This window comes from Uranotaenia lowii, chromosome 3 (genome assembly GCF_029784155.1).
Source record: "Uranotaenia lowii strain MFRU-FL chromosome 3, ASM2978415v1, whole genome shotgun sequence".
Classification (NCBI taxonomy): Eukaryota; Metazoa; Arthropoda; class Insecta; order Diptera; family Culicidae; genus Uranotaenia; species Uranotaenia lowii.
In genome coordinates, this window is record NC_073693.1 from 12977940 (window position 1) to 13000578 (window position 22639).

The following is a 22639-nucleotide window of genomic DNA, read 5'->3' on the forward strand; positions in this document are numbered from 1 at the left end:
GCGACCGTCCGCTTTCCTGGTGGCTGCTCGAGTGCTCGATCTGTGCGACTGCGGGAATCGAGTAGCTGGAAGAAATTCATGGAAGTTGGTTGAATTTCTTTGAAGTTATGAAGATTTTGTCAATGGACCGTTTAATAATCATGAGAACTTTGTACATTTTAAATTTTGAACATGCTTTTCAATCCTATAATGAGGTTTTTTTTTATTTCTTCAGTTGAATTCGATGTGTAGAAATAACTGTCATTTCAAACCATCAAAACAAGAATGAGCTTTTGAGAAGAGCAAATTCGAGATTGAACTGGAATATAAGAATAAATTTCATAAAGAGATCAATCACCGTAATTTATGTTTGTTACATAATTTATCGGCCTTATAGGTGAAAAATTGGCCCGTGCTAAACAAGAATTTGATATGTGATGATAATGCTACTAAATCTAAATAAATTACTACCCGCTCATTTTAACCACCTTTCATTTCTTCTAACTTTCTATCCATCTATAAAATTTCATAATCTTAAGATGTCCCAACTAAAAAAGAGAATCTAATTATTTTTTTTTCTTTTCCATCTTTTTATTTTTCACTTTTCGTCTCATCTTTTTTTCAGCTTTTCGACATAGTATCCTTCAAAGTGAATTATATTTTAAGATTTTTTTTGTAATATTACCATATGGTCCCACAGACCCATTTCCTTTCTCCACCCCTTACGCTTCTTTAGAAGTGGGAGGGATAGTTTATTCTTTGGATAAAATTTTTTTGCATTATTTTATTAAAATTATGTACACTGATAAGTGATAAGTTTGATAAATTTTGCCGAATATGAAATTCAAATTTTTAATTTTAAACGTTTAAACGCTTTAAAAATAATGAAGTGTCAAAAATTTACATTTTTTTTTCACTATTCATCTATCAGAATTTTGTCAAAGTTGATAGTTTTTAAGTAAGATTTTTACAATTTTTGAGAAACTCAGAATTTAGATTACTAATTTAATTTTTAAAACTACCGACAAATGTGACAGGTTTTAAAATAATGAACTTATCTTCCATATATTTTCTCTAATTAAAAAAAACACAGTTCAAATAATGACAATACCTAGAATTTAGGCAGCTTTTGAAATTTACAGTTGTTAGAATTTGATGAAACTTAACAGATTGGAGCATAAATTATAGATAATACCTTAACTTTGCTTACTCGATCTTTCGTCAATTTGATCAAATTTTATTATATCTTTCAAATTTTTAACAACTTATGTTATTATTTTTGTGATTTTTGCCTTCAATGTCATTTTGTCATTTTTGTTATTTTTGTCATTTTTGTCAATTTTATAATTTTTGTCATTTTTGTCAATTTTATATTTTTTGTCATTTTTGTGATATTTGTCATTTTTGTGATTTTTGACATTTTTGTCATTTTTGTCATTCTTGTCATTCTTGTCATTTTTGTCACTTTTATCACTTTTGTCATTTTTGTCTTTTTTTGTCTTTTCTGTCATTTTTGTCATTTTTGTGATTTTTGACATTTTTGTCAATTTTGTCAACTTTGTCATTTTTGTCATTTTTGTCATTTTTTTCATTTTTGTCATTTTTGTCATTTTTTTCATTTTTGTCATTTTTGTCATTTTTGCCATTTTTGTCACTTTTGCCATTTTTGTCATTTTTGTCATTTTTGTCATTTTTGTCATTCTTGTCATTTTTATCATTTTGGTCATTTTTTTCGTTTATGTCGTTTATGTCATTTTTGTCATTTATGTAATTTTTTTTTTCATTTTTGTCATTTTTGTCCTTTTTTCATTCATGTCATTTTTGTCAGTTTTGTAATATTTGTCATTTTCGTCATTTTTGTCATTTTTGTAATTTTTATAATTTTTGTCATTTTATCTAATTTTGTCATTTTTATAATTTTTGTCAGTTTTTTTCAATTTTGTTAGTTTTTCATCATATTCAGTTTTGTCATTTTTGGCATTGCTTTCTTTTTCGTCATTTTAATATTTTTTCTCATTTTTGCCATTTTTACCATTTTTGTTATTTTTGTCATTTTGTCATTTTGTCATTTTTTTTAATTTTCTCATTTTTGTTATTCCGTCATTTTTGTAATTTTTTTCATTTTTGTCATTTTTGTCATTTTCGTCATGTTTGTTACTTTTGTCTTTTTTCATTTCTGTCATTTTTGTTATTTTTGTCCTTTTTGTCATTTTTGTCAATTTTGTCACGTTTTTCATTTTTGTCATTTTTGTCGTTTTTGTCATATTTTTTTTCAATTTTGTCATTTTTGTCATTTCTTTTCTTTTTTGTCATTTTTGTCATTTCTGTCATTTCTGTCATTTTTGTCATTGTTGTCATTTCTGCCATTTTCGTCACTTTTGTCATTTTTTGTCATTTTTGTCATTTTTGTCATTTTTGTCATATTTGTCATATTTGTCAATTTTGTCATTTTTGTAATTTTTGTAATTTTTGTCATTTTTGTCATTTTTGTCATTTTTGTCATTTTTGTTATTTTTGTCATTTTTGTCATTTTTGTCATTTTTGTCATTTTTGTCATTTTTGTCATTTTTGTCATTTTTGTCATATTTGTCATTTTTGTCATATTTGTCATATTTGTCATATTTGTCATTTTTGTCATGTTTGTCATTTTTGTCATTTTTGTCATTTTTGTCATTTTTGTCATTTTTGTCATTTTTGTCATTTTTGTCATTTTTGTCATTTTTGTCATTTTTGTCATTTTTGTCATTTTTGTCATTTTTGTCATTTTTGTCATTTTTGTCATTTTTGTCATTTTTGTCATTTTTGTCATTTTTGTCATTTTTGTCATTTTTGTCATTTTTGTCATTTTTGTCATTTTTGTCATTTTTGTCATTTTTGTCATTTTTGTCATTTTTGTCATTTTTGTCATTTTTGTCATTTTTGTCATTTTTGTCATTTTTGTCATTTTTGTCATTTTTGTCATTTTTGTCATTTTTGTCATTTTTGTCATTTTTGTCATTTTTGTCATTTTTGTCATTTTTGTCATTTTTGTCATTTTTGTCATTTTTGTCATTTTTGTCATTTTTGTCATTTTTGTCATTTTTGTCATTTTTGTCATTTTTGTCATTTTTGTCATTTTTGTCATTTTTGTCATTTTTGTCATTTTTGTCATTTTTGTCATTTTTGTCATTTTTGTCATTTTTGTCATTTTTGTCATTTTTGTCATTTTTGTCATTTTTGTCATTTTTGTCATTTTTTTCATTTTTGTCATTTTTGTCATTTTTGTCATTTTTGTCATTTTCGTCATTTTTGTCATTTTTGTCATTTTTGTCATTTTTGTCATTTTTGTCATTTTTGTCATTTTTGTCATTTTTGTCTTTTTTGTCATTTTTGTCAGTTTTTTTTAATTTGTTTTTTTTTTTGTCATTTTTGTAATTTTTGTCATTTTTGCCGTGTTTGTCCTTTTTGTCATTTTTGTCATTTTTGTCATTTTTGTCATTTTTGTCATTTTTGTCATTTTTGTCATTTTTGTCATTTTTGTCATTTTTGTCATTTTTGTCATTTTTGTCATTTTTGTCATTTTTGTCATTTTTGTCATTTTTGTCATTTTTGTCATTTTTGTCATTTTTGTCATTTTTGTCATTTTTGTCATTTTTGTCATTTTTGTCATTTTTGTCATTTTTGTCATTTTTGTCATTTTTGTCATTTTTGTCATTTTTGTCATTTTTGTCATTTTTGTCATTTTTGTCATTTTTGTCATTTTTGTCATTTTTGTCATTTTTGTCGTTTTTGTCATTTTTGTCATTTTTGTCTCTTATGTCATTTTTGCCTTTTTATCATTTTTGTCATTTTTGTCATTTATGTCATTTTTATCATTTTTGTCATTTATGTCATTTATATCATTAATGTCGTTTATGTCATTTATGTCATTTATGTCATTTTTGTCATTTTTTTCATTTTTATCATTTTTGTCATTTTTGTCATTTTTGTCATTTTTGTCATTTTTGTCATTTTTGTCATTTTTGTCATTTTTGTCATTTTTGTCATTTTTGTCATTTTTGTCATTTTTGTCATTTTTGTCATTTTTGTCATTTTTGTCATTTTTGTCATTTTAAACATTTTTTGTGTGTGTCATTGTTGTGTCATTTCTGTTATTTTTGTTATTTTAATCACATGACATTTTTGTAATTTTTGCCGTGTTTGTCATTTTTGCCGTGTTTGTCATTTTTGTCCTTTTTGTCATTTTTGTCATTTTTGTCATTTTTGTCATTTTTGTCATTTTTGTCATTTTTGTGATTTTTGTCATTTTTGTCATTTTTGTCATTTTTGTCATTTTTGTCATTTTTGTCATTTTTGTCATTTTTGTCATTTTTGTCATTTTTGTCATTTTTGTCATTTTTGTCATTTTTGTCATTTTTGTCATTTTTGTCATTTTTGTCATTTTTGTCATTTTTGTCATTTTTGTCATTTTTGTCATTTTTGTCATTTTTGTCATTTTTGTCATTTTTGTCATTTTTGTCATTTTTTTCATTTTTTCATTTTTGTTCAATTTTGTCATTTTTGTCATTTTTGTCAATTTTGTCATTTTTTTCATTTTTGTCATCATTTTTATTTTTTGTCACTTTTGTAATTTTTTTTGTTGACATTTTTATCATTTTTGTAATTTTTGTACTTTTTATCATTTTTGTAATTTTTGTACTTTTTATCATTTTTGTGATTTTTATCATTTTTGTAATTTTTATACTTTTTGTCATTTTTGTCATTTTTGTCATTTTTGTCATTTTTGTAATTTTTGTCATTTTTGTCATTTTTGTCATTTTTGTCATTTTTGTCATTTTTGTCATTTCTGTCATTTTTGTCATTTTTGTCATTTTTGTCATTTTTGTCATTTTTGTCATTTTTGTCATTTTTGTCATTTTTGTCATTTTTGTCATTTTTGTCATTTTTGTCATTTTTGTCATTTTTGTCATTTTTGTCATTTTTGTCATTTTTGTCATTTTTGTCATTTTTGTCATTTTTGTCATTTTTGTCATTTTTGTCATTTTTGTCATTTTTGTCATTTTTGTCATTTTTGTCATTTTTGTCATTTTTGTCATTTTTGTCATTTTTGTCATTTTTGTCATTTTTGTCATTTTTGTCATTTTTGTCATTTTTGTCATTTTTGTCATTTTTGTCATTTTTGTCATTTTTGTCATTTTTTTCATTTTTGTCTTTTTTGTTCAATTTTGTCATTTTTATCATTTTTGTCAATTTTGTCATTTTTTTCATTTTTGTCATCATTTTTATTTTTTGTCACTTTTGTAATTTTTTTTTGTTGACATTTTCATCATTTTTGTAATTTTTGTACTTTTTATCATTTTTGTGATTTTTATCATTTTTGTGATTTTTATCATTTTTGTAATTTTTGTACTTTTTATCATTTTTGTGATTTTTGTCATTTTTGTCATTTTTGTCATTTTTGTCATTTTTGTCATTTGTATCATTTTTGTCATTTTTGTCATTTTTGTAATTTTTGTCATTTTTGTCATTTTTGACATTTTTGTCATTTTTGTCATTTTTGTCATTTTTGTCATTTTTTTCATTTTTGTCATCATTTTTATTTTTTGTCACTTTTGTAATTTTTTTTTGTTGACATTTTTATCATTTTTGTAATTTTTGTACTTTTTATCATTTTTGTGATTTTTATCATTTTTGTAATTTTTGTACTTTTTACCATTTTTGTCATTTTTGTCATTTTTGTCATTTTTGTCATTTTTGTCATTTTTGTCATTTTTGTCTTTTTTTTCATTTTTGTCATTTTTGTCATTTTTGTCATTTTTGTCATTTTTGTCTTTCTTTTTATGTTTGTCATTTTGGTCATTTTTGTCATTTTGGTGGTTTTTGTCTTTTTTATAATTTTTTATATTGGTGTCATTTAGTCAATATTTTCAATTTTGTCACATTTGTATGTTTTTTTGCATTTTTGCCTTTTTTTCATTTTTATTATTTTTGTTATTTTTGAGATTTTTGTCATTTTTTTTTATTTTTCTCATTTTTGTCATTTTTTTAAAATTTTTGGTCATTTTTGCCATTTTCGTCATTTTTGTAACTTTTGTCATTTTTATCATTTCTGTAACTTTAGTCATTTTTGTAATTTTTGTCATTATGTCATTTTTGTCACTTTTGTCATTTATATCATTTTTAGTGATTTTCACCATTTTCGCTTTTTTCGACATTTTTATCTTTTTTGTAATTTTTGTCACTTTTGTCATTTTTGTAATTTTTTTCATTTTTGCTTTTTATGTCATTTTTGTCAATTTTATCATTTTGTCAGTTTTTTTTTTTCATTTTTGTCATTTATGTTATTTTTGATATTTTTGTCATTTCCGGACAGTTTCTAAGTCTTTATTTGAGAGGTTTTAAGCCACAGGCTTGTTTACCTCTTCATTTTGGACTGGATGGAATATTTATGTTATTCTTTCCATTTTACTTATTTAGCTTAGTAATTTTTGTAATTTTTCTATCGTATTTTTATTTGTAGGTTATTTCTGTTTTTTTTTTTTTGTATTTTGCTCATTTTTAATGTTTTTAATCATTTTTCGTTGATGAATGTCTTTTACTGAACAAACCTTTTGAGTCGGAAAGCTCTGTCAACATGACGTTTGGGTAAACTTTGAAACATAAAAAAGCTCTACACTCCACTCAACACACGCAACAGGTCGTGCTTCTTCGATCATTTTGTGAGGGGTTTGCAGCCAGTATTTACGTTGTCTTCATCTCAACAACAACAACAACAAAAACGCAACCGAAACCAATTCATCAAGTGAGTACACATATCTTCTCTTTTTTTTTAATTTGTTGCATAATTTTATTTAGAGCATCTTCGTTTGTGATACGAATCAATTCTAGTTAACTTGTTAGACGCAGTCTAAACAATTCATTGTCAATTTTCGTTTCGGTTTGACAAGATCGGTGTGTTGTTTTTTGTCGAAACATGGCTGCAGTCAATGCTTTGAAACTCACCGCATTGAGATTTCGGATTGTACCTCATGTTATCAGTGAGGTCAAACAAACGCGTTATGTTATCGTCAGTGGGAACCGTGCCATTTCATCGTATTTTGGCCGGGAAAAGCTGGTTGGGAGAGATGAATCCAGCATGTTTTTAGGTGGTAAGTATACAATGAAACCGGTATGAAAACCAGTTCAAAATACCACTATCAAACAATGAAAAAAAAACATGAAGGGGTACCCGGTTCGAAGTCGCTTGGCTTAAACTCATCAGTTGAGCTTCTCTTGTGCACCAACTAAGACCTCTTTAGAGCAAACAGCGAAAAAAATGGCTTCTGTGATGATGCTATCTTTGTTTTGCTTCCTTATTATCGTAGGAAGCTCCCGTTGCTATGGAAGCGACGCCTGTGCAACGAACAAATTCGACAAAACCTGCATCGATCCCAGCCTGGTGGCCAACTACGATGAAATCGTCGATCTGCCAAACCACCCGGAGAAGTTGCTGATCGATGTCCGACAGCCGGAGGAATTGGCCGCCACCGGAGTCATTCCGACCAGTATCAACATACCACGTGAGTTTGTTTGTTTTTAAAATATTTTGTAAAATAAAATTTTAAATGTGATTCCAGTGAAAACCGTTCGCGATGAGCTTAAGTTGGACGATGGAGCATTCCAGGCCAAATATGGAAGGAAAAAGCCAACCGTGAATGATCCCATTATCTTTAGCTGTCGCTCTGGAGTTCGAGCTGGCCAAGCGGCATTTGAAGCCGATCAGTTGGGATTCAAAAAGTAAATATTACATTTAAATTTTTTTTTATATTTGATTTGTTTTATTGTGAGATTTCTGTTTTTTTTTTCAGTGTTAAAAATTACGTCGGCTCTTGGCTGGAATACGCCGAAAAGAATGGTTTACCTCAGTAAAAGTGTGCAATAAAAATAACTTTTAATATTCGTAAAAATTATCTCTTTCAATTCGTTACAGACATTTTGAATCGTAGAAGTTGACTTATGTGTATTGTAGAATAAAGTTTTCAAATTATTGAATCGTGTTATTTTTTTCAGAAATTCGAAAGAAAAATTTTCAAGTTCCTTCAGTGTACCAAAGAAAGGTAAAAAAAAAATCCTGTCCCAAACAAGAAATTTGGTTAAAACGAATAAAAATCTCCAACTGTGACACGAACAGAAAATTTAACCTTTCGTATAAACCAAGTTTTGTAGTAGAAAAGAAGCATTGAAACATTTCAGAACTTGGATTTCAATTCTTGTCACTGTTGGTGAATTTTTGTATCATATTGTTTTTATCAATTTTGTAATTTTTTTCGGTAATTTATGTCGTTATTTTTGAAACGTTTGTCTCTTTTGTAATTTTTGTCTTTTTTGTAACTTTTGTCAATTTCGTTAGTTTTGGCATTTTTGTCTTTTTTAATCTATTTTGTCATATTTGTCACTTCTGTCGTTTAAGGGGAGTTTTTGTCATTTTAGAAAAATTTTTGTCATTTTCATGCTTTTTGTCATATTTTAATTTTTTTAACTGATTTCGTTATTTTGTTGTGTTTTTTTTGGTTTTTGTCATCTTAATTAGTATTGTCATTTTTGTCATTTTAGTAATTTATGGAATTTTTGTCATTTTGATCATTTTTATTGTTTGTGTCACTTTTTGACAGTTTTGTGGTTTTTGTTATTTTTGTAATTTATGATATTTTTGTCATTTTAGAGTATTTTTGTCATTTTCATGTTTTTTGTCATATTTTTAATTTTGTAACTGTTTTCATTATTTTGTTGTTTTTTTTTGTTTTTGTCATTTAAATCAGTATTGTCATTTTTGTAAATTTTTGTCATTTCTATTATTTTAGTAATATATGAAATTTTTGCCATTTTGGTAATTTTTGTTGTATTCGTCACTTTTTGTCATTTTTGAGATTTTTTGTTATTTTACTCAGTATTGTCATTTTTGTAAATTTTTGTAATTTTTATTATTTTAGTAATTTATGAAATTTTTGTCATTTTGGTCATTTCTATTGTTTTCGTCACTTTTTGTCATTTTTGTGATTTTTTGTTTTTTAATTTGTAATTTATGACATTTTTGTCATAGAGTAATTTTGTCATTTATTTTTTTTTTTTGTTATATTTTTTAATTTTTAACTGATTTTGATATTTTGTAATTTTTTCGTTTTTGTTATTTTAGTCAGTAATGTCTTTTTTGAAATTTTTTGTTATTTTAGTAATTTATGACATTTTTGTCATTTTACTCACTTTTGTCGTTTATGTCACTTTTTGTCATTTTGGTTAATTTTGTCGTTTTTATTATTTTTGTCATATTTGTTATTTTTGTCATTTTAGAGTCATAGCAATTTTTGTCATTCTCCTCTTTTTTGTCATATTTTTAATTTTCAACTGATTTTGTAATTTTGTGATTTTTAAATTTTTTCTCATTTTTATCATTTTTGTCATAAATGTAATTTTTGTTATTTCCATCTTCTTTTTTATATTTTGTATTTTCGTTATTTTGGTCATTTTTTAGATTTTTATATTTTTTTTGTTATTTCTGTATTTTAATCATTTTTGTCACCTTTGTATTTTTTTGAAATTTTGGAATACTGGCTCATTCATCAACTATAATAACAAATTATACAATAAATATTTGCTTCTCAAATTTACACTACTTTTGGAGGCGTGGGTTATTCAACCGATTTCATTCACGTGCCGCTTCCTCTTGATTTGATCAACTACTTTTTTTTTTTATTATTGCGACAAAAGTGGAACTTGCAAGTCATCATGACTCAGCAGAAAAAAAAGTAACACACAACAGAGGAAAAAAAATATGTAGGTATGGCGAGAGAACGAAGGTGAAAACCGGCTTTTTAATGAGCAGCCAGCCAGGTATTTCGTGTGCGGTTCGTTACTCTCAAAGCAGAAGATTCAAAGGTTTAAGATTGAAGTTATTTTTTGTGTTCAGTTAGTCTTACACTGATTAAAAGGTAAAAAAGGTCATAAAGTCTGTTGAACACATAATCATGTGCCTCGTTACTACGAATGATGGAGGACTGATAAATCTTTTCTTAAAATTAAACAAAGTTTAAACGGACTACGATTTTTAAACTCATGTTATGGCGTATGATTATAACGTCGATAAACTATTCTGTAGTAAAATAAGCCCAAAATACAACCACCACAACCCAAATCTATCATCTTTATCACTATCCGACTAAGAACACAGTTAAAAAAATCGAGAAAAATTTATAATTGAGGTTCTAATTTTTCTAAGTCGAAAAGTTCAGAGAAACAACTCCTCACAAACCGTCATGAATATAGATAATAACCACTTATAACCGTTACCAAAGTTATAAGTTATGTTAACTTTTTCCACTGTGTCTTCGGTTGTGGAGGTAGGTTTAACCTTCGACCGATCATCTCTCTTCTCTGCCGGCGAACGAGAATTGATTCGTTTGCACCACCGGTATTTTTAACCCTCTAGTGAATAACAGTCGCTTGCCTTTTGCTCTGCTCCAAAGCATGGGTTTTCTGATTAAAAATATATTTAAAATATCATTAGATCTACATCTGATATCATGATACGTGAATGATTAAAGTCGTGGCGTCTCAATGCGCAACATTCTATTTTTATTTTTATTTTTTTTAAAGTAACAACCTTACTGTAGTGAAGATAAATGAGAAGTGATAATACTGAAAAAATAAACATCTGGTATTACAAATAACAACAACTTGATGATTTATATCAGTACAAAATATCCCAGTGTTAAAAAGAAACGAAATCAACATCAAATTAAGAGAGAGTGAAATGAAATGCAACTCTGAATAACTTCTATGAGTATGTAGAAAAGAGAGAGAGAGAAAGAAATGAATAATGAAATAGATACATGCAAATCAATATTCGTTGGGGGATCAGTTTGTACAAGGTTGTATAAAAATGTAAATGGTTACTAAGAATGCGAGTGGTCGGGGCCGCAAAACCATCAGATACAACAATGGCGTGGTTCAGGTTGTTTTATGCTCCCGAACATAGAACTTGGAGGTAATTTCGAACTTTTGACTAATTTAACACGTTCGTCGCCACGCTTATTTTGGTAGTTTTGCTAGCCGGGCCCAAAGAAATTTTCAGAGAGAGAAAGCAAAGAGGGAGAACTCCCATATTTGAAACGTGTGGCGAAGCTGAGCGGTAAACTCAAGTAAGAGAGCGTCACCTGCTTTTTGATGTGACGGGGCCCCCCAGGAAATACACCCGTCAGCCGAATATGGGTGACGTGGCGACGAACGTGTTAAGAGAATTCATTATAATGGAAGTGGAAAACAAAATGGTGTCTTATCAAGGCCGTGCGAAGGGGGGGGGGGGTTTAGGGGTTTAACCCCCCCCATGGACATTTTTTCTAAGTAAAATTTTCAGTACAAAAAATGAATTTACCGGGAAATTGCTTGATCCAAAAAGGTGTTTAAAAAATGTGTTGACAAACATGTCAGAAATTCGGCTCGCCTCCGGCGGATTTTCATCTTAAATCATTCTCTAGGCTTAAGGCATTTCATTTTACGGCTTTATATGACGTTCACGAATTGAAAATAATCAATTGTAGATTTCGATTTGCAATTCAGTTGACACCTTTCGTTTTTAAACTCAAATCTTGACACACAAAAATTCTAACTCATGTTTAAAATGGTTCTTTCTTCTAAGAAGTGTAACTTAACAAGTTCAGCCATGTGACAGGTGTTAACACGTACGATGTTGATTTAGCAAAACAAGAACAAATTCCTAGTTTCGATGACTTTATAACTAACCTTTGTTTTTGGAAAATGTCATTCGAAATTTTATGCTGGTATGAAATATTCCTTAAGAAACCAATTTCAGCCTCCTGAATCCTGAACTCCATATCCAAATAGATTTTGACTAATTACTCAAAGCCTTAAATTTCACATTTTTCCTATTTTTAAGAGATGATTTTGAATAACGTGGGTGCCCTAATTTTAGTCGTCAAATTAGTAAAATTAAATAATATCTTTTCTATTTTAAAGTTCTTTACTAGAGTCAAATATGCTTGTAATGATATATTCCAAGTTTATAAAAACTATTGAATTTAACTTATTTAGATCATGCATTATCGTCATCATTTTTTTTTTTTTTTTGTAAATTCTTTATTTGAAACGGCTCATACCTTTAGGCTTTAAGAAGCCAAACTCGTTTTGTTTGATTACAATTGTGTGCTGATATCTAGTTCACTTTTAAAGAAAAAAGAAGATAGATAGGGAAATATGAAAATAAGAAGAAATTATAGACGAAGATCAATAGCTTTTAGGAAAAGATATATTTCGAACATGTAGTCCAAGTCTATCACACCCAGCACATCTCTCACTGGAACATAGGGTGGTTTTCCTCGGGCCCGAAGGGAGTCTATCAAATTCGTTCTAGCGACAAGATGGACCTCGCACGACCAAACAATATGCTCGATGTCGTGGTAACCTTGGCCGCAACTACACAAATTGCTGCTAGCAATATTCAAACGATAGAGTACCGCGTCTAAGGAATAATGATTGGACATGAGACGGGAAAATATACGAATAAAATCTCGACTCAGGTCCAATCTATTAAACCATGGTTTAAGGCTTACCCTTGGGATAATCGAGTGCAGCCACCGACCCAACTCATCCTCGTCCCATTTGCGCTGCCAGTTGACAAGAGAGTTTCTTCGAACTAAAAAGTGAAATTCGTTGAAGGCAATTTCACGCTGGTACGTGTCGCCTTCCATCGCCCCCACCTTTGCCAGAGAGTCTGCCTTCTCATTACCCTCTATCGAGCAATGAGAGGGAACCCAAACAAAGGTGATGATAAAGCGACGTTTTGATAAAGCACTCAAACTATCCCGTATCTTCTCGAAGAAGTATGGCGAGTGCTTTCCCGGTTTTATTGAGTGGATTGCTTGAACAGAACTCAGACTATCCGTTACAATAAAGTAGTGCCCAACTGGCCTTGAAGCTATACTGTCCAAAGCACAATGAATAGCTGCTAACTCTGTTATATACACAGAGCATGGTGACTCGAGGCTGTAAGAGGCGCTAGATATTTCGTTGAACACTCCAAATCCTGTTGATTCCTCTATAAGTGATCCATCAGTAAAGTACATTTTATCAGCATCGACGTGTCTATATTTAGCTTCGAAAATTCTTGGAATCAGAAGGGAGCGATGAGGGACCGGGATTCCACAAATTTCCTGCTGCATAGACAAATCAAACTGGACAGAAGAATGATCGTAGTCTGGGCTACAAACACGAGTTGGAGAGAATGAAGAAGGGTTTACCTGCATTGACATGAGGACATGGTATATAGACATAAACCTGATTTGAAAATTTTGCTCAAGTAGCCTGTCAAAATTTACAATCACCAATGGGTTCATGACCTCACACCTGATGAGGAACCGAAGTGATAGTAGATTGAATCGATCTTTCAAAGGGAGTATTCCTGCCAAAACTTCAAGACTCATGTTGTGCGTTGAGGGCATACAGCCCAAAGCGATGCGAAGACAACGGTATTGGATACGCTCGAGTTTGAGGAGGTGAGTTTTGGCAGCTGACTGGAAACAGAAGCTACCATATTCCATCACTGAGAGAATAGTTGTTCGATACAATTTTAAAAGATCTTCTGGATGGGCTCCCCACCAGGTGCCAGTGATTGATCGGAGAAAATTCATTCTTTGTTGGCATTTTCCTTTCAGATACTCAATGTGGGCTCTTCAAGTACACTTGGAATCAAACCAAACCCCAAGATACTTAAAACACCTCGATTGAGTGATCGTTCGGCCTAGAAGTTGAAGCTTAGGTTGAGCAGGTCTACGTTTCTTAGAGAAAACAACCATCTCCGTTTTCTGAGGAGAAAACTCAATCCCAAGCCCCAAAGCCCAGGATGACAATCTGTCTAAAGTATCTTGTAAAGGTCTGAGCAGATGAGACTCAGTAGAACCTGTGACAGACACCACGCCGTCATCTGCAAGTTGTCTTAGAGTGCAGCCTTCAGAGATACAACTGTCGATGTCATTTACGTAAAAGTTGTACAAAAGTGGACTCAAACATGAACCCTGTGGGAGGCCCATGTAAGAGGTTCTCCTAACTGCAATATCTCCGTGAGCAAAGTTCAAATGTTTCTCACAAAGCAAGCTGTATAAGATGTTGTTCAATAGAGGAGGCAGACCCCGGGAGTGCAATTTGTCTGACAACACCTCTATTGAAACTGCATCAAAAGCTCCCTTTATGTCTAGAAACACTGAAGCCATTTGCTCACGTTTTGCGTACGCCATTTGTATCTCTGAAGACAGCAAAGCAAGACAATCGTTTGTCCCTTTGTCCCTTCGAAACCCAAATTGAGTATCTGAAAGGAGGCCATTTGTTTCTACCCATTTATCCAAACGAAACAAAATCATTTTCTCCATCAATTTTCGTATACAAGACAACATCGCTATAGGACGGTACGAATTCGCATCGGACGCTGGTTTTCCGGGCTTTTGGATAGCGATAACTCTCACTTGTCTCCACTCTTGGGGAACAATGTTATTCTCCAAGAATTGATTAAATAAATTTAATAAGCGAAATTTTGCGGCGTCCGGAAGGTTTTTCAACAAGTTAAATTTGATTTCATCAATTCCCGGAGCTGAATTGTTGCAAGAGAGGAGAGCAAGTGAAAATTCGACCATCGAGAAGCTGGAATCCAGACCACACCTATCAGGAGGCACGTTCCGGATTATTTTTTGCACAGGTGTAAAATCTGGACAGACTTTCCGTGCGAAGTTGAATATCCATCTATGTGTATGTTCTTCACTTTCATTTGTAGATGATCGATTACGCATGCTTCGTGCAACTTTCCATAAGGTACTCAAGGAAGTTTCCCGTGATAAACCACCCACAAAATTCCGCCAATACGCCTTCTTTTTCCCTTTGATTAATTTTTTGAACTGATTTTCAAGGGACACATAAGCATCAAAAAGGACGAGAGTTCCATATTTCCGAAAATCTTTGAATGCTTTTGATTTGTCCTTATAAAGCTTGGAACACTGCTGATCCCACCATGGGTTTGGAGGCCTTCGAGGAACTGATGAATCTGGGATGGGTTTTGTTTGTGCGCAAAGTGCACTTTCATGTATCAAACGTGAAAGAAAGTGGTACTCCTCTAAAGGAGGCAAAACATTCATAGAATCGATGGCTGTTGTTATTTCGTCCGAATATTTTTTCCAGTCGATGTGTCTTGTAAGGTCATATGTCATATTAGTAGAATTCGAAGAGCTGACCCCATTGGTGATTGTAATTTTGATAGGCAAATGATCACTACCATTAGGATCAGGAACTACCTTCCACTGGCAATTCAATGATAGTGAATTTGAGCAGAGTGAGAGGTCAATTGCGCTTTGTCTTGCAGGAGGTTTAGGTACTCGTGTTTTTTCACCCGTGTTCAAAATTGTTAAATTGAAACTATCACAAATATCATAGATAAGAGTAGAACGACTGTCATCAATTTGTTCTCCCCAGACAGTTCCATGTGAGTTGAAGTCACCCAGGATCAACCTTGGCTCAGGGAGCATTGAGCACAGGTCCTCTAGGTTACTTCGATCCACTGCAACTCTATGAGGCCAGTACAAACTGACAACACATAAATCCTTACCTCTTATAGTTGTATGACATGCAACAGCTTCAATTCCTCCTGATAAAGGGAGGTGGATTCTATAAAAAGAGTGGCGCTTATTGATCCCTAAAAGCACCCCTCCATAAGAATCGTTGCGATCCAAACGGATAATGTTAAAATCGTGGAATGAGATGTTTGATTGAGAAGAAAGCCATGTTTCTGAAAGGGCAAAAATATCGCAACTAGTTTCATGAAGAAGAAATTTGAACGGGTCCAGTTTAGGAACTAAACTACGACAATTCCACTGTATAACAGTGATATCTCCGACCTCTCGGCGTAAATTAGCCATCGAGAGAGATAAACATTGAAATGAGGGGCCAAGTTTGCATCAATTGCTTCAAAAATGTCTTTAATACAGGAAGCATTGTTGTTATAATGCTTTTGATGGATTCAGAAACGTTGAAGAACGAAAAAATTCCATTCAGAATGTCAGTCAACTTAAACAATCCTGGCTGGGAAGTTGATTCTGGAAAAACTGCATTCGTCATAGGGGCCTTTGAGGTCCCTGCTGGTGTTGAATCATTCTGTGGTGAAAAAATCGTGCGGAATCCAGGAGGATTTTGTTTTTGTTGTTCTGCAGCATTCGGCTTTTTAGGGACACTGATTGGAGGGCTCATTGTAGGGATTTTTTTTTGGTATTTTGGGTGTCTTGGGAGTTGTTTTAGCACGTTTCCGGGAGTTCGCAACGAAAACAAAAGGGTTTTCCTCATCCGTTGTTTCTTCGTTGTCAACTGGCAACACAGAAAAGATGTTACTTGAATGAGGTTGGGCCAGTGGAGAAGCGCTCTTTAAGATAGAGGCATAAGAACGTCTCGATCGTTCTTTTAAAGAGCGCTTCTGTTTATCCCAGCAACTCTTGAATGCCTCGCACGAAGAGATTTCATGGGGTGAGCCCCCGCAATAGACACATTTCTGCTCTATTGCTGAGCATGCTCCATCCCCATGATTCTCCCCGCATTGGGGACAGCGTGGCTTATTGCAACAGTGCGACGCTGTGTGCCCCAACTTGATGCAATTTTGACAATGCATGGGTCGAGGCACGAAGAGTCGCACAGGAAGCCTTAAAACTCCGTCAATCAAGACGTAGTGAGGGAGGGCGGTACCCGCGAAGGTCACACGAAATGAAGCTGAAGGCGAGTACTTTGTAACTCCATTTACGACGTTGGCAGTATTGAGTTGACGGCAATCCACGATTTCGACCGAAGTCGAATCGAGGCTCTTGAACTTACCAACGCCGTTGGATTTAACGTACTTCGCATCCAGACTCATTTCTGTGATCACGCCCTCAATCTCTACGTCTCGAGACGGGATGTAAACGTGATACTCTAAAATTAGAAAATTGCTAGCCACAATTTCGTTTGCAGCTTTCGAGTTAGCCACAACAACGCGCAGCTTGTTCGCACGTAATTTTGTAACACTGGTTACAGAGGTCCACCTCGCCAGATCTTTGGTGATCTGTACCACATTAAGAGGTTTACCGTTCTTTTTGGGCCGGATGAAAACCACCCATGGCCCAGAGGAAGATGAGCCTTCGGCATATTTTCGGAGCCGGGTGACTCTACTCTCCACTGGGGATGATCCGACATTGTCATCCATCCGAGAACGATTTGCATCTGAAGGACCAGCATCAGCTGATTCCTCCAGATGCTCCTCATCTTCATAGGTGATATTCGCATCATCCCCAGTTGGAGGGTATAACCCTCCGCCTTCGCTCATATTTTTCAACGGGAAAACGAATGCCCTCCGTGTTGAAAATATGAGCGGAGCACAAAATTATCGAAATATATATTTATTTAAAGGGAAATAAGATAGAGAAAGAAAATGTGAAAAAAGAATGAAAAAAAGAACTCACTATTTTTTTGCACTTCTTGAAATGGTTTTTCTTGTAGTGTGAATTGCTCCAACCACGTGGTCCTCCGTTGATCCAACAAGATGGCGACGTCAACCGGAGAAAACCAACCAAACGAATGCTTGACCGCTCTGAGATCACTCGGCTACGGCTAATAACAACCGAGTTACCGCCCTGACGGTGTTGAAAATCCGGATTTGGAGGGCGAACTGGAACGCACTTGTTGACGATTATGGCCAGGATGGTGATGGTGACAAAATGCTGTTTCCAAATTGGCTATTTAAGCTTGCCAACTGTCTTTGTGAGGAAATCCGGCAATTAACGACCGAACCAGCAACAATAAATCACTTCGCGTGAAAAAAAAAACTCACTTTACTTGGCGAGAAACAAAACAAAAAAACACCCTGGCACTGCAGTAAATCAAAAAACGTCCGCACTGTGCGAGCGTCTAGGATGGAATGATTATCGTCATCATTATCATCATTTTTAATTCCTAACTCAATTGAAATATAATAAAAATCAGGAATTTTAGGAATTATGTTCGTCAAGTTATGTCGTGAGACGGAATACTATGCAAGTAAATAATAAAAATCAGTGCTTTTTCAATTTCATGAAGATTTGTTAGAAAATCGGTTATCAATGGTTGATTTCACTCAAAACTGATGCATTTTTAACTTTTAAACTCCTTATCATTAATACTAAATACGTATCTTTTAAACGCCATATTTTGTTTTAATATTCAAATAATTTTATCGGATTGTACAGTTTTTTTATTTTATATTTTCACCTGAATGTTCCGATTTTTATAGTCAAACATTTTAAATTTATTTAAAATTAATTTTAATAAGGTTCTGATTGTTTATCAATTCCGATTTTTTGTTTTCTGAAAACATAATAAGCATAGTAATCTAAATAAAAAAACAAAGTTTCTACCTTTTGTCCTTTCTAGGACCCAGTATTTCAATTGACAGTTACAAAATATTCTGAGCTTGATATTTTGAACTATAAAACTTGGTTTTACTCATTTTAATTGTTTTGAATAACCTTTTTTTTATCGTTAATGATATTTTAATTTATGAAAAGAACCGAAATTATTTTAAGCAGCAACTTTAAAGCTAAATTTCAATGGACAACATTAATTAAATAAGTATTTGCTTTACCTTATCAATAGTTACAACAAAACTTCAAATTTATTATTTTCATTTTCATAAGTTTCTTATTGATTCGAAGTAAACGAATTAAAAAATGATCTTATCTCTGATACTCTTGAAATAAAATTGATATATTTCTTTGTATCAAATTTAGATCAAATTGTGATCAAATATTTTTTCAAATTTAAAATATTACAGCGGAATTTGTCAATCAAGCCTTCAATTGAAAATAAAGAAAACAAATTAAATTAAGGCAATCATAAAAAAACAATTATTATAGCTTTCCGGAATAATTTTCAATTATTATTAATTTGTTATCTGGTCTGCAATTTATTTAGGAACCCGGATTTTGTTTCTTTTTCAATTTGGGTTAAAATTAATTAATTTCATTTCTAATATTATTATGCCCGAAGCTCTAGTTTTATTCAAAATTTCAAATCGCATTCATTCTCTGTATTTTCTGATATATTGATGTTAAATTTGTAAACTTTATTGCGTAGTATCTATTTTTTATGCAAATGTCTAGTTCAGATTAAGAAACATCATTTTGATTCAAAACTTTGAAAATCTTGACTTTGAATTTTGAACCCCCCCCCCCATGAGCGGGTCCTTCGCACGGGCCTGTGTCTTATAGAAGGTGAAATGTTAATGTGACACTGATATTTTGGTAAGCTCGGTTATAAAATGTCAGTATGAGGGAATGATCATTGCTCGGTGTTGAAGAGGATAAGTTTTTGCTAAAAATAGTTCCGAAGGGGCATATTGGAGGCAGCTGCACCCATAGAAGAGGTTGCAAAAATCCAATGCCTATTTAGCACATCTCTGTGCCGATAATGCGCTGAAATGTGTACTGTGCCGAAGATGATATGTTTGAAAAACCGTAACTGGCATAAGGACTCGGCTCCCAACTAAAATGATGCATGACCACTACATTCAAGCAAAACAAGAAAAACATTTTATGGGATTTCGTTCCTATTGGATAATTCATCCCAGAAACAAGAAAATAAAAATATAAACCACAGCGCCCGTAGGGAGAATCGAACTCAAATCACTAACCAAATGGCCTTGCCAGACCGACATCTTTACCAGTGTACTATTTGAGCTTCATGCAGGAAGAGGGATATTTGTCATAGGCATTCTGCCACCGATCAATCACAAAAGAAACGCACGACAGTGGCTTCCCGGCGTTTGGCCTCCTTTCAAGGTATTCATTTGTCTTGTGATGGAAACGGGAAAGGGAACGGGAGTGGAGGAAACGGGAAACCCATTGAATGAGAACTGTGCTTTGCTTACTGCCTGCTATTACATACACACGCTACATATGCACAGCTGCTAAAGCCGGGCAGCTTGGCCGGTGCTTGTTTGCCGGTGAATTGAAGGAATATATTCTTGTTGCTTTTGCTACATACACACGCACAGCTTAGCCGTGGTTGTTTGCCGGCGAATTGAATTGAAGGAATGTTTTTTTTGTTGTTGCTTTTACTGCATACACACGCACAGCTCGGCCGTGGTTGTTTGCCGGTGGATTGAAGGGATTGAATTAGAAGGATGTTTTTGTTGTTGCTTTTGCTACATTCACACGCACAGTGCTCAGTTCGCTGGCTGCCTGGTGTTGGCCGGTATTTATTTCCATCCTTCTTCGTCTTGTGATGCGATAGGGAGGGACGTGAAAGCGTTTTTATTTTGTTTCTTTCAGACATACGCAATTCGGTTAACTTGGGAGATTAATGCCGGTGGGAGCAAATCGAATCAGCACCGATCGCGTTATCTTCTTGTACCAATGATGCTATGTAATTGACTACACGCCATTGGCACAGAGGCTGAATTTTGGGTGTGGAAACCACAAAAAATTCGAATAGTCCTTGTTGAGATGGGCGGATACAAAATGCAACTCGAAAGTACAAACCCCCCGAGAGGGGCAGTACTTTAAAGAAAGGACAAACCCCTTGAGAGGCGCAGTACTTGAAATGAAGTACAACCCTTCCGAGAGGGGCAGTATTTAAAATGAAGTACAAACCCCCTGAGAAGGGCAGTACTTGAAAGAAAGAACAAACCCCCCGAGAGGGGCAGTACTTGAAATGAAGTACAAACCCCCCAAGAGGGGCAGTACTTGAAATGAAGTACAAACCCCCCGAGAGGGGCAGTACTTGAAATGAAGTACAAACCCCCTGAGAGGGGCAGTACTTGAAAGAAAGTGCAAACCCCCCGAGAGGGGCAGTACTTGAAAGGATATACAAAACCCTTGAGAGGGGCAGTACTTGAAAGGATGTACAAACCCCCTGAGAGGGGCAGTACTTGAAAGGATGTACAAACCCTCCGAAAGGAGCAGTGCTTGAAAGAAAGTACGAACCCCCCGAGAGGGGCAGTACTTGAAAGAAAGTGCAAACCCCCCGAGAGGAGCAGTACTTGAAAGGATGTACAAACCCCCTGAGAGGGGCAGTTCTTGAAAGGATGTACAAACCCCCTGAGAGGGGCAGTACTTGGATGAAAGTACGAACCCCCCGAGAGGGGCAGTACTTGAAAGGAAGTAAAAACTCCCCGAGAGGGGCAGTACTTGAAAGAAAGTACAAAACCCCCGAGAGGGGCAGTACTTGAAAGAAAGTACAAACTCCCCGAGAGGGGCAGTACATAAATGAAAATACAAACCCCCATTCTGAAGGGACAGTAGTTGAATGGGTACTTCGGATTCTCCAAAGCTCTGAGAAGGAATCTTCATTCCCTGGGAGGATGATAAACTGCCGAAATTTCTTAGGACGATGATGATAAATAAATAAAAAAAACTTATTTGAATATCTCTGCGAAGATAAAAGGCTCTAAAAATCTTTCGAAATGAGTACTGCGAGGATTTCTTAAATATTATGAATCCACTTTTGAGGATAAGAGGCTCTGGAACTGAGTACTTTAAGTATTGCTTAAATGATCTAAAAACCAAGTCTAAAAAAAGTCCCTGTGGGAATAGTAACAACTATCAATTTTTTTAAAGTTTTCTTAGTGACACTTAGTTTGGGAAGCTGTATTTGATTTAGTTATCCAGATCTCAGAGAAGCAATCATTAGTTCCTGTGAGAAAAGTAAAAAATTAAAAGGTTCCCTGATAGAAAACATTCAAAAAGATAGAAAAAATAGTTAAAACCAACTTTAAGTCTTTGACCCGAATGACAATTGTTAAAGGGTCTTTAATAAATATTAATAATAATAATAATAGCTTAAGTCCCTGTGAGGATAACAAACTGTCAGGATTCGCTGGGAAAATGATAAAATTAAAAGTTTTGGATTGATGTATTTTCAGTTGCCTAGATCTCTGAGAATCTATTATTAATTCTTGTGGAAAAGAAGACTAATAGGTTTCCTGGTAGCAAAATTTCATCAAAAAATAAATAAAATAATTACCTCCAATAAGTTGTAAAAGGTATCTGAGATCGTGTTTAGCTCTTATGTCCTGTCCTCGGAAGGATATTTAGCTCTGGGAAACAATATTTGTTTTTTGGAGAAGCAGATTGATGGTCAATGTCTCCTTAAAAAAAACTGAGATGAAGACAAAATACTATTGCTGAAAACCTCTAAGAAACGATTGTTATTCTTGCGTATACATAGCTATGAGAAGCATCTATTTTCGCTTTGAAGTATCAATGAAAAAATAAACATTGAAAACAACAGATGAGAAAAAAATTCGGAATTATGAAAAAAATTAGTCGATCGAATATCGACCACGAATCTGAATCTTTAAAAAAAGATATATTAAATGGCTTCAACATTTAAACCTTATTTTAATTTTGAACTGAAAGTTTTCGAAACATGCAAAAGTTGAATCAGATCAGACACGACACTTACGTTTTCTATAAACAAGTGAACAAAATAAGTTATAACTAAAAGTTATGTCTGAGAAATATCTTTATTAACAGTGTGAAATATTTCTGCAAATAACGAAAATCAAAACTAGCGAAATTTGATGGGCACCTGGAACGTGTTTTTATGATAAATTTATAAGCATTGGGCGAAAAAAATTACTTTGGAAAAATATATT

At 33.0% G+C, this 22639-nt stretch overlaps 3 protein-coding genes across 3 annotated transcripts in view; 2 read left to right on the top strand and 1 right to left on the bottom strand.

The window, feature by feature from the left end:
- Positions 1–6: 6 nt before the first annotated feature.
- The window catches only part of LOC129758639 (DNA polymerase theta), a 98049-nt gene continuing 75416 nt past the window's right edge, over positions 7–22639 (bottom strand). Inside the window, exon 10 of the transcript XR_008740035.1 lies at positions 7–65. The gene's annotated coding sequence lies outside the window, so the exon portion shown is untranslated. The remainder of the gene's footprint in view (positions 66–22639) is intronic.
- LOC129758645 (rhodanese domain-containing protein CG4456-like) overlaps positions 6604–22639 on the top strand; it is a 30296-nt gene continuing 14260 nt past the window's right edge. Inside the window, exon 1 of the mRNA XM_055756196.1 lies at positions 6604–6760. The gene's annotated coding sequence lies outside the window, so the exon portion shown is untranslated. The remainder of the gene's footprint in view (positions 6761–22639) is intronic.
- On the top strand, positions 6847–7989 carry LOC129758642 (rhodanese domain-containing protein CG4456-like). The gene is made up of 4 exons (XM_055756190.1): positions 6847–7106; positions 7323–7517; positions 7575–7734; positions 7806–7989. Exons 1-4 carry the CDS (start codon positions 6932–6934, stop codon positions 7864–7866), a joined length of 591 nt encoding a protein of 196 aa, XP_055612165.1. The 5' UTR covers positions 6847–6931; the 3' UTR covers positions 7867–7989.